At 39.9% G+C, this 12,947-nt stretch overlaps 1 protein-coding gene across 4 annotated transcripts in view; it reads right to left on the reverse strand.

Annotated features, from left to right (window-relative positions):
- FAM13A (family with sequence similarity 13 member A) overlaps window positions 1-12,947 on the reverse strand; it is a 264,235-nt gene that overhangs the window by 230,994 nt on the left and 20,294 nt on the right. For all 4 annotated transcript variants that reach the window (XM_081157518.1, XM_081157517.1, XM_081157516.1 and 1 more), the window contains one exon: window positions 3,162-3,354. In XM_081157518.1, the coding sequence (XP_081013644.1) occupies window positions 3,162-3,321 (160 nt within the window). In that variant the 5' untranslated portion in view covers window positions 3,322-3,354. The remainder of the gene's footprint in view (window positions 1-3,161; window positions 3,355-12,947) is intronic.

A 12,947-nucleotide genomic window follows, 5' to 3' on the forward strand; every position in this document is an offset into this window, starting at 1 on the left:
AAAGAAAAAGTCCAAAGTCTGTTTGATATAGGTCTTAATAACCCCTCTCTGTCCTAAAATTCCTTTATAGTAAGAGTTGCCCTCATGTCAAGTTGTTAAATGTCTGTATTTAAACAAAGCATGACCACAGTATCTGCCTATGGCTAAATTATAATGACTAATCATCCCTATATCCCACACCTGAGAGAGTGCCTACTCACAGGTGCACAGTAAATACTTGCTAACTTGAAAAAAGCTACAAAATAACTAAATAAAACTAATGGAAGTATCTTGCCCTCAAATTTATACTACCCTTCAAACTTACACAGGCTCTTCGGTTTAGTAACATGATAGTTTCAAAGACAATAAGGAGCTTCTGGTTGTCTAAACAGTAATTAACCACATTGCCTTTCAAAATATTGGGTAGAGGCCCCCCCTAGCTTGCGCAGTCAAGATTCTGCCTGAGCAGCTCTGCAGTACTGGCCATGCATGGTGCTCTGAAAAGACTCCACTAGTGATTCTGCTTCACGTCTCTAGTTAAGAATGACTGATTTCTCCCACTAGAACATTTAGTTTGAATTACCTGGATATACCCTATTCGAAAGTAAGTAAGGATATGCTAAGGAGAAGTAGAAGAAAACAAATCTCTAATTCAAATTTTACCAAAATTTTCATATATTAATGATGTCAATATAAACTGGTTCAACTCCTACAGAGTTAATTATAAATGTACATATCCTTTGATTAAGCAGTCCACTTCCAGAAAGTTAGTCTACAAATTACTCATTGTGCTTGAAATAACACATGTGAAAAAAAGAATAAAGCACATTGTTAAGTTGAAAAATATAAAATAAAGTGCAAGTGTAAAGAAATTTCCATACACACAAAAAAATTTTTTTAAAGTCACTGAATCTTTGTTTGTAGACAGCAAAAGACTGGCAAGGATCAGTGCCCATCAGTATGTGAATGCTGAAAGGAATGATACATATAGTAGAACAGTGTGCAGGGGGTCGTGGGTGGGATTAAATGAATACAGCTCTTTACGCAATATGAAACAATCTCCAAAATATATTGCTAAATTAAAAAAAAAATTCATAAGGGTGTGCATGGTATGCTATCTTTATGCAAAATGGAAAAAAGAAGGGGCTTATATCATCAAATATATTTGCCATAACATATCAGAAACTAGTATAGTTTCTTGGAGGGGAATATTGTTTCTGGGAGGGAAAATGAATGACCAGGATTGAGGATTTGGTAGGAGAGACTTTTCACGGTATATCTTCCCGTATTTTGAACCACATAAGTATATTAACTATTCGATAATTTTTTAAAAATTAAAAATGTAATATGATTTTACATAAACCTAACCTTAAGAGGCTATTATTCAATCACTGTTAGGTAAAAGATCAGAACACCGATTATGCCAAAACCAAAATATTTTAGGTGGTCACACTTTGGCATCCAAATGAATAATACAGAACCCTGTTTAACAGATTAAATGAATTACTTGGAGATCCATTTGTATCTAAATCAGTAGGATACAGTTTTACTCAATACTGAGTGTGTGAATGAGTTCTGTCAAAGCTCTTAGTAACATCTGATCTCAGTAACATTCAAGTCTTGTTGGTTAAGGTCCCATCTTCCTGCCATGTTGTGTATAAAACTTTCATGTTTAACTTTTTAAAGGACTTAAACAAATCCAGAGCTGTTCTGTAAGAATCTCGCCCTTATGCAGCGTATCTCCCCCTAAAAATAAGGAGGTAACTCCTACAAGGTAAAAATACAAGACTGGCTCTTTAGTTTTCAGAACAAAGTATCATTCCGTCATCTATATACATAGGAACTACCAGAGCAAATAGCTGTTTTTCAATTAACACAAAACACCTGGGCTTCTGAGGTCTGAACTGTCCCTGTCACAAGCTGATCCATGTTATTACAGAACAAATGCATCGCGCATCTCAAGCACTTCCAGTGAAGGATTCTTCTTGGCAGGGGGAATGGGCTTGTAACCCTGGGAAGATAAGGGGCTGAAGCAAACTGCACAAAGTACAGAAAATCTTTGAAGTCTCAAGTTTAACCTTTAAAACTCACCACAAACTTTATATTCTATTCTGCAATTAGTCTTGTTTTAGTGTAGAAAGGCTGTTTCAGTATGGAAAATGATGAAAATTCAAGTTTTCCCTCAGAATATTTCCCTCCCATATCTTCTATAGTATATTGATATTTATTATATAGTTTGCCGTTCTCCTATCATTCTGCCCTAGTTTGAAGGCATGAATATAGCCTGGCCAGTGTGGCTCAGTAGTTGAGCATCGACCTATGACCCAGGAGATCGAGGTTCAATTCCCGGTCAGGGCACATACCTGGGTTGTGGGGCTCGATCCCCAGTGGGGGGCATGTGGAGGAGGCAGCGGATCAATGACTCTCTCATCACTGTTTCTATCTCTCTCTCTCCCTCTCCCTTCCTCTCTCTGAAATCAACAGATACATTAAAAGAGAGAAAGAACAAGCATGAATACAGGAGATATGAAATCATTTTCTCAAATTATCCAGGTTTTAAGTAAAATTATAAAAAAACCTGAAAGGCACCATAACTCTCAATAATGAAGAGAGATATAATTTATATTTTTATCATGCAATGTATTATGTTACTCTTCAATGGTTTTAAATGCTGAATTTTATCACTCTAAAAGTGAATGATCCCCCCCCATAGTAGGCTATACATCATACTTTTTTGGTATCTCCACTGAGCTTATAAAGGCAAAGCATTCAATAAATTCATGATTGACCTCAGCTGACAGAACCCAAAAAGTGTTCTCTATTACTTTAAAAATTATTGACTATCAATTGAAATGTAATGAATCAAGAGAACTCACTATTAACATTAGAACTGTGTATTTTAGCACTTAAAACCAGAAATCATTCCAAACTAGAAACCTCAATAGCTAAAGTGATTGTTCCATGGTAAACTCATTAGTATTGTCAAAATAACGCTAAGTAGTAATAATGCTCTCAGTGTCCTTTTTAAAGGGAAAAGTATATTACACAATAACTTGATATTCTAATTAAGGTGTTTTAGGAAACATTCTAATCATATGAAGTAATTCACTTAAAAAAACCCACACCCTTCTTTTTGTATGTGAGAACTGTGAAAACAACAGATAGAACAAGACTTCACTTACCATTCTTTGTCAAGTACTCCACTATAGTCCCCACGACGGCCGGAACGCCGTTCTCAGTGAGTCCCTGCTGCTGAAGGTCTTGGAGGCTGACACCGAATAACTTCTTATAGGTAGAAGAATTCCTCTGCTCGCTTAGTGGCACCGCCACTATCTTTTTCATGTCTTCTTTCAGCCGAACTGTAGCTTTACTTTGCTTAAAAGGGCGTAAGAAAAAGGAGCAGTCAGTCATATTTACCACAGGAGGTTGCATGGTTACGATAGCAACACCTGAGCTGGAACGGGCTTGAAAACATACAGTCTCCACTGACTTTCACTCTAACATCTCCCACGTGTTGCTCGGTGTTACAAACGGCATGATGGATATTGTGGTTAAAAGGAGTGAAAAATAACAAGAAACCTAAAGCCACAACGTCACTGTAGCTAAGGGAGGGAGCAACACACTGCAGTATCTAAGACATATTACTACAGTAACCAAGGGGTGTGGCTCAGGAGTACCTGGTCAAAGGAAAATAGAACATGTATACGAACACTGAAACTTCAGGCGGCAATAGGTTTCCAAAGATAAAAATTTATCTAGATGTCATTTTAAGGTAGCTTTAATTTGAAATGTTAGAGAATATATATCATGTATGTATACAGATAAAGAAATAAATGTGGAGTAAACATTTATTTCTCTGATTTGATTACATCTGTGAATATCTCAGCAATATTTTAAGGCACATAAAGACAACTCAATTCTGTTTGAGGTTCAAAATGCCGTATCTCTGAAACAGCATCATTTGAGGTCGTCACTGAAAAGAAAGATGGAAAAATGCAAACAATTTTATATTTGGGGACAGAGAAAGCAGATTGGAGGAAACTCACTTTTTAAGAATGAATGTAGCAACTAACCAAAGTATAATAAGTGCGAGCTCATGTAGCTGTTACAATCTAAAAGAAGAAATATTACTTCCATTTTAGAGTTGAGGAAACAAAGGTCAGAGTGTTATGTAATTTGGTAAAAGTCACAGAACTAGTAAGAGTTTCGTCCTATTCTAAGCCCGTTTTCCTCTTCCTGATTTAGATTTATATTAATGTTATAGGGCAGCGTGTGTATAATTATAGTAAAAACTATGGTAAATGTTACATGTGACCCAAGACAATTACACAAAATTAATTCTACAATCCTGATTTTGAGTTGGATCCCTGTAATCTCAATTTCATTTTGAATCTTATAATCTGCAGAATCAGAACAACTTTCCTTGAAATATCTGCATCTTTTACTAGGTCACATTTGAAAGCCAGATTTCCCTAGTGAAAATTCAACAAATGTAAAGCTACAATATAAATTTAGTATCTATTAATATTATAAATATGGGATAGTGTTAGCTACTATAGAACAGTGATAGAAGCAAGAACTATAAACTCAATTATCAAGGAAATTATGAATTAATTAAGCCAAATTTGGAACAGCCAATATTTTTTGGGGGGGTTAAAAATATATCAGTCTCCTTCAACTGAACACATGGGAAATTTCAACCAGGTATATCTGGTGAGTAAGCAGCCAAAAAGTAACCAGTACTAATGAAACTATGACTATTAGTCTCAAATGTAGCATTAAAAACAGCTGATAATGAGATTAAGTTATACAAATTTTATCTTACTTTTATTTAGCATAGTGGTTTAGAGCAGGGCTGGGAAATCATTTGGTTAGGCCCTGCCAAGGCAACCACAGGTGGGACTCAAAAATCAATAAGTCTAGGAGCTTTTTTCATAGCTAATTTTTAAGTTGGTAATTTTGTATGGCCTTTGAATGATGTTATAAATATCCAAATGGCCTTTGGCAGAAAAAAAAGTTCCCCACCCCTGGCTGAGAGCATGGGCTGTGGAACCAGGCTCCCTGTTTCTGATGCTATTCTCATCTAACTATCCGTGAACCTTAAATCACTCACTTAACCTCTGTGTGCCTGCTTTCCATGAAATGGGGATACGAAAAGTCCCTATCTCAAAGAATATATGAGGCTGAAATGAGTTCATATACATAAAGGACTGAGGACAGTGCCTGGCACACTCAGTAAGTAATGATTGCTATAATCATCATCATCAGCCTCTTCCTTCAGAAAAATATCCTGAGTTCTTCTTAAAAGTATATGGAGACGCTTACCCATTCCTATACTCAATGCTTGTGTAGACTGAAGGCTGCTGTTCAAGAAGGCGTCATGGTTGAGACGTGTTTGGTTAGAATTCAGTCTGATGACCTACTTATTCTCTCGCTCTCTATATTTTTATTTCCGCCCAAGGATGTTTTTTTATTGATTTTATTGATTTTAGAGAGAGAGGAAGAGGGAAAGAGAGAAATATTGATGTGAGAGAAACATCGATCGGTTGCCGCGGATACCTGCTCCGACCAGGATGGAAGCCCCTGCCTAGGAATATGCCCTGACGAGAGTCAGACCTGCTACCTTTTGGAGGACGGGGTGACGTCCAACCAACCGAGCTACCTGGCCAGGCCTCTCTCTACCCCTTTAAATCTCCTAAATACATAAGTATGATTTTTGAATAATAAGGATAAAATCATTTTGTATATAAGTATCAGAATTCCTCAAGTTTTTATTAGGATTTCTAGAAGTTTCCTTAGAAATCCTGTCTATATTTGAGTTGAAAACCTCGGATGAGCCCTGGCTGGTTTGGCTCAGTGGTTAGAGCGTCGGCCTGCAGACTGAAGGGGTCCTGGGTTCAATTCTGACCAAGGGCATTAAAGACCAAACAAAACCCCCCAAAATCTTGAATGAATGTTCTATTAATAGCCCCTGCTCTTCACTCTCTTAGTCAGAACTGCAGACAGCAAATTGTGTCTCCTGTTAACAGACAGTGTAAATAAGCAATCTTGGCATTATGGCTTAGAAAGTTTTCAAGTAAGAGACATGCAATTAAGCTCACACGTTTTGAAGTGATTGCAAATTAACTACCTATTTACTCAGTATTGAGCCATACCACATAGCACATTTATATGTAATCATAGTAATAAAGGAACATCTAATTATTGTTTTTAATTAGTAACCTGACTTAAGTTGACACTTTTTAAAAAGTAAATATTGTTTAAAAACAACCACAATGAAACAAAACAGCTATAAACAAAACAGAGACATCTGAATTGATTCCTCAGTGTTCAAAACTACATATTATAAAGTTTTGCTCATCTAGCCCAGTTGGTGAAGGAGTCTGCTAATAGATAGTAAGGCATTACTAGCAGTTTATACCTAAAGTACTGTATTACGTCAGTAGTTCATACCTAAAGTATTAAAAGATATATATATATATAACACCTCAAAATATAAAATAACATTTCTGATAATACCCATAGTTCCTTAATCATGAAAAAAATAACTGGAAATGAAGTCATTTATGATTAATTCCACTTAAGCTGAAATTATTTTCTACTCTTATAAAATGATCACATCACTACCTCTTTATAAATATCAGTGCCTATGGAAATTTAGCTTCTCAAATATACATCTTACCTTTCTTGACTTAACATAAACTAAAAAATAACAATAGTTGCTCACTGAGGTATTCCGAGTTAAACTTAATGGCTTAGACTTTGGTTTGCATATATTCCCATACATCACTTGATTTTGAAAGCTGATCTACATGGGGTGTGTTTGTACATGTTTAAAAGCAATACAGGCTCCCACATTAAGAAAGACACACAGGGCACCTTACGGTTTTACTACTAAAACGATCCTTAGGGGCCATTTAATGCTTACACTTAAAGGAAGGTTTAAAAGAAATTAAATTCCCCCCAGGAACAAGGAAACAAAAACCCCAAAAGTTGTGATAAACTCAGTGAGAAAGGGCTGGGCCTAGAGCCCATCTCTCTGAATTTTATACCAGTATTAATTTCTATAAGTGCTGGTGACCTTGTTTTTTGCCTTTGTTTTTGATTTAAAAAATCATTTAGATAGCTCAGAATATGCATGCGCTAGGACTGTACAAATATTTGTTGGTTTGGGACCACCTAGTCTCCCAATTCACCTTTTTTCTAGTAATAAACCCTGACTGCTTTGGGGGATTGACTTCACCCCTGCCATGAACAGCCTGATGAGACTGCCACTCAAAACGACCATCCTGACTTCAGGAAGAGTTGGGCTCAGGTCCCCACAGGGTCAATCAGACCCTTTCTCCCTTAGGCCACTGAATCTTGCATGGTCTTTCACAAGGACAGAAAATTGGTTGGAACTAACTGATTCCAGCTGCAGTGCTCCCAGGATGGTTAGATGAACTAACCATCAGATTAAATCTCACCACCTGCATCACTGGTGTTGCAATGGTCCGTTAGCTGCCCTTTCTGACCCTGGTCCTTCAGCTGTTCCTTCTGTGTGGTAATCCACTCCGTACCTTTCCAGGAAAGTTTCTCTGGCCTTCAGTTAGCTAGAATCTATTTCTGTTCTGTAATACACACCACACACACACCCCTCCAATTGATAAAAGTACTTTTTAAAAAATAAAGAGTAATCAAGCAAATAAAAAAACCACAGTTTTAGAAAAAAGAAAAATCAGAATAATGATGGCTGACTTTCATGGAGTGTTTTCTGACTACATCATTCATGGCTTCACTCATTAAATCCTAGTTAAAAATCACTAGGAAGGGAAGAGACTTTTGTGATTCTCATTTGACAGGTATGGAGGAGCCTAGTAATGTGCTCCAGGTTGCATCAAGGTTGTAGTGTAGTCAGGAGTCACACTCAGGCAATCTGAGGGCAGAGGCCCAGTGCTCAAAGCTGTCTCTACGTAGGAAGGGGAGAGAATCAAAAACTACTTGCTGGGGAGTACAGCACACTTGCTAGAAATGAGAAAATTCTTAGTCTCGTAGCAAAGGAAAAGATTATTTCCATGTTTCTTGGTCTCCTTAAAATAAAGTAAGATATGCTCAGCAGCAGCAGCAGCAAGATTTGTGATATTAGAACCTGACTAGAAAATACTGTTATCAATCTAGTAAACAGGATGAGTTTTAGCAGCGTGGAAGTTTTATAACAGCTAACTTTTATTGAGTGCTGATTTGTGCCAGACTCTGTTGCAAGTGCTTTAAAATTAACATCTCTAAATCTTCAAACAACCTTGCTATTCCGATTGGGACAGGAAAACAAAGGCACAAAGAAAAGAAAACTTGCCCTAATTGACACAGGTAGAAATTTTTAGAGGTGGACTGTAACCCCTGGGTACTCTGGCTCCAGTGCCTGAGCTCTCATCAATCATGACACACCACTGTATTTCCAGAACCTTTAGTGCTGGTGGTCCTAGGAGGGCTTAAGGGGAACAACATGACATTCAGCTCTCTGTTTGCAGAGCCTAATACAGAATTGACTTTACACTACTGAGACCAATGGTCTGCATTTCCTTGAGGCAATCCTCCAAGAATTTAAGTACCATGAATTTAAGGTACTTTGAAGGCCAATCAGATTACATCTCTGGTTAAATTCAAAACTGTGTGCTTTAAAACTCATTGAAACTGGGCTAGGACTAATAAATCTAACCAGGAATGTGTAGAATAGAAAACTACTCCACGACCAAATAAAAGGGGTGCAAGGAAAGCACACAATGAACCTGAGACATCTGGTTCCAGAAAGCCACGAAATGCTCAAGGACTAATGGGGCATGTCATAAAGGCCTGTGGGCCGGCTTAAATAGGTTTCTACTAGCCAAATTTGGGACAGTTGGAGCATTGAGAGTAACAACTACAATTGATTATAGTATATTGTGTAAATAAAAATCCCTGAATCCACAGTGATACTACAAAGACTGAAAGAAAGGGGTTAAAAAGCAAAGGTCCTCTTTACAGAAGAATGCCACAACTAAACATAGAAAGAATGAGAGAATCAGAAAGCCACCATTTTCCATTAACCATGTAACTAATGATTCCATCAAAGATTATCAGTGGACACTAAAAAATCAGGTGAAAAGCTGCTGAAGAACAGGATTTTCACAGCCTCAAAGATCACATACTACTTGTAAGGGCAATTTGGCAATGCCCGGCAAGAGCAGGGATCTGGTCCCGGGCTGTCCTCCCTCCAGCCAGGTCTCCAAACACAGGAGAAGGGCAATTAACAGTGAGCAAGACTCATATCTTACACAGATGGGACCTCAAGACATTCACAATATATTGCTATTTGGGGGGCAAAATAATGCCGTAAAACTAATGTCAAGAGGTTCCAGTCAAGGTGGAGGCTTAGGTAAATGCAGTACTTGCATCCTCCCACAACCACATCAAAATTACAACCAAACTACAGACCATCGTTCAGAGCCACCTGAAACCTAGCTGAACAGAAGTCCTATAACTCAGGACGTAAAGAAGAAGCCATGTTGAGACTGGTAGGAGGACGGTAGGAGAAGCAGAGACACCGAATGGGCTGATCCCACACCCACACGCGGGGAATAAAAATTGGGAGGAATATCTTTGCTGTGGATGTTCCCCCTGAGGACCTAGGGGTCCCAGCCCCACACCAAGCCCCCCAGCTCAGGGTTCCAGTGCCAAGAAGAGAAGTCCCCATAACTTCTGACTATAAAAACCAGCGGGGATTGTGGCTGAGTGAGACGAAGGCCGCTGGAGTCCCAGGTGTTCTTAAAGGGCCTGCTCATGAATTTACTTGGACTCACTCCCTCTGAGCTCCAGCACCCTGGGGAAGCAGCTCAAAGGGCACCAGGACATACGGAGAGGAACTTAATTGTCTGGCATCAGGACAAGGGCTAGAGGGGCAGCTTTCTACCAGACAGAAGTGCTGACAGAGGCCACTGTTCCTCTTCTGAGCCCTCCCCACACAGAGCTGGCAGGCGGCTGCTATATCTGAGTCTCCACCAACCTGGCTAACACTGTTCACCCACCCTGGTGACTCCCTGAGACCTGCCCTACACAACTTGTGGGCCCACCCAGGCCATTTCAAGGGGCTTTCCCATACAAACAGCCTCCCTTGGCTCAGGCTTCAGACTTTGCTAAAATCTATCAAACAAGCAGCATCTGGCTTTAGTGTGCCCATACCTCTCATTAAGTGGCCCCAGGCCTGGCAACTAGCGGCAACTGGCCTTGGTAGCTGGCCTTGGTTCACAGCTTGGCCTCTCCTGGGCATCTCCAAGAGCATCATAAGTAGCAGCTATCTGAAGATTGCTATAGCTCATGCTGTGTGGCCCTGGGCATGGCACAGGTGGCAGCCGACCTTGGACTGCACCTCCCGGGAGGCCCCAGAGTAAGCACACCTGATGAACAGTTTAAAACCATGCTGAAGCACCACCCAAATACCTCCGCAAGCAACATACTAAAGGGGCACCAGAGCACCAGTGAAGCAAGTTCTGCTCCCTGGGGCTGGCCCCTGCACAGCTGATCCTCCATGGTGGCCAGAGCCAGTCCTCGAAGTCAATCGGCCTGCGGGTAAACACCTCCCATAGATATGCCAACATCAATCAAGGCTCAACTACAACAGAAGGGTGTACACAGCCCGAAAAGTGGGGGGGGGGGGCGCGCGCGAGGTGTACCTGGAGTGCCTAGCTGTGGTGACTGATGAGGCTGTGCCACTGGACACTACAGGACACTTATTACATTAGGCCACTCTACCAAGCCTGGGAGACACAGCTCTACCTAATTTTTAGAAACAAACACAGGGAGGCAGCCAAAATGAGGAGACAAAGAAACATGTACTTGTAAGATAAATCCCTAAAGATGAGATTGCTAGATCAACAGGTATATAAATGATAAATGTTGATATATTGCCACATTGCCCTACAGAGGGTTTACAACTTGATTGACAGCACGTAAGACTACTTGTTTCCCATTCTTTCATCATCCCTGGGTATTAAACTTTAAAAAATTTGCCAATATTTCTAACTGTGAATGAGACTGAACAATTTTCATATAGCTATTAGCACTTGTATTTCTTATTTGTGAACTTCCTGTTCACAAGCTTTGCCCATTTTTTAATTGGGTGGATTAGATGTCTGCCAGCGGCGCCTGGGGTACAGAATTGTTTCCATTCAAACAGGATATATAAACAATATGTAACACGAGGTGCCAGGAGTGTGGTCCTTTCATCCAACTTCAACCCTTTCTAAGTAGGTAAACCTACCCCCCTGATCCCCCCTGCTTTGTACTATGTTTTAAGTTGATTCAATAAATCAGCATCAAGAGTATCTTAATTTGGTCTGTGGTGAGTGAGCCTTTGTGCACTGTGACCAGAGCTCCTGCCCGCACTGTGAGATACACGTAAGGTAGCCGATGGTACCAGGTGGTAAGACTACAGGGGCGGAGGTGCTCAAGTTAGGGACAAAGGCTACATACAAGGCCTGATGCCCTTGGAATTCTTTCCAGCACCAGCAAGACTTGGGGCTAAGTCAGGATGGGTGGACACTGAGCTCTGATTATGCCGAGGGAATTGATCTGTAAATTCCTAGTCACAGATTTGACACCTGAACTCATCCACAAATAACATCCAGAGTAAGAATCTACACACATGCATTCGAAGCCCCCTCGTTCTCCATGCACTAGGAGGATACGCCAACTCCTCACTCTCACCCATGTGTCCTCAAAATGCCCAGACACCACCCGGGAGAGACAGAACAGCCGGAGAGGCAGGGGACGTGAAAGACTCAGGATTCACCTGAGAGAGTTCGAGTCGCCCAAAAGTGACATTTCAAACTAGAAGAGACTAAGATAACATTAAGTGGCAAGTATAGTTTTCCGTGCTGCCTGGGGGTGATTTACTGAGAAAAAAAGATACTTCCTAGTAAAAAACCTACCTCTTCTCTGTACATCTGAGTAGCAATATAAGGAAATCTGGTGAGCTCAGCATAGTTTTACTAACAGCACTATCAATATAGGAATGAGGAAAACAAAAGAAATAAGAGAAAGTTGGTTAGGCAATGGACATAGGACATGAATATCTTTAAACCAGTCGGTGTCCCATTTTAAGAATCCATAAGTATATATGTATGTGTACACACACACACACACTCTACAAATATTTGGTACTCTATTATTTTGTCTGAAGACTGTCTTCAGCAGCAGGATACCTGAGAAGCTGCTACACATAAGATTTGTTTACTAAGTAGAAAAGTCCCAAACTAAGAAAAGTGTATCAGCCCATATGCATGCATTTATGGGTGACTTCTCACTTTTCTGCCACAAAGTTATTTTTTTAAAAGTTTTTTATTCTCCAATCGCTATCTTTTTGCAGAAATACTATGTTGCGGTTCCTCCCACAATAAAACTGGGATGCTCATATCTATCATATCAGAGTGAATAATCTCTTAAACAGTGAGGTTTTTATGTCAAACTTAAATAAAATTTTGTACATGCTTTGGATATAAATGAAGGGAAAATACGGAGTTTCATACATGGGTCAGTCTGCATTTCAGCCAAGGTACAAGGAGTGTAATCAGGAGGGCAGGAGGTAAGGATCCAATCACACAATCAGAAATGACTGCAAGCTCTGGCAGGTTTTGCTCAGTGGTTAGATCGTCCTTCTTGCAGAATGAAGGACCCCGGGTTCGATTCTAGCCAAGGGCACGTCCCTCGGTTGCAGGGTTGATCCCTGGCCCTGGCTGGGTTGGTGCAGGAGGCAACCAATGGATGTGTCTCTCTGGCATTGATGTTTCTCTCTCTCCTTTCCACTCTCTCTGAAAAGCAATGGAAAAAAATATCCTCAGGTGAGGATTTAAAAAAAACAGAAGAAATGACTGCAAATCTCATGACAAAAGATCAATCTGCTGCCTCACTCTACACATTTCTGGTCCTTAAATCTTTCTTTAACAAAGCTGAAAAAA

The sequence above is a fragment of the Miniopterus schreibersii genome (genome assembly GCF_964146895.1).
Source record: "Miniopterus schreibersii genome assembly, chromosome: 1".
NCBI lineage: Eukaryota > Metazoa > Chordata > Mammalia > Chiroptera > Miniopteridae > Miniopterus > Miniopterus schreibersii.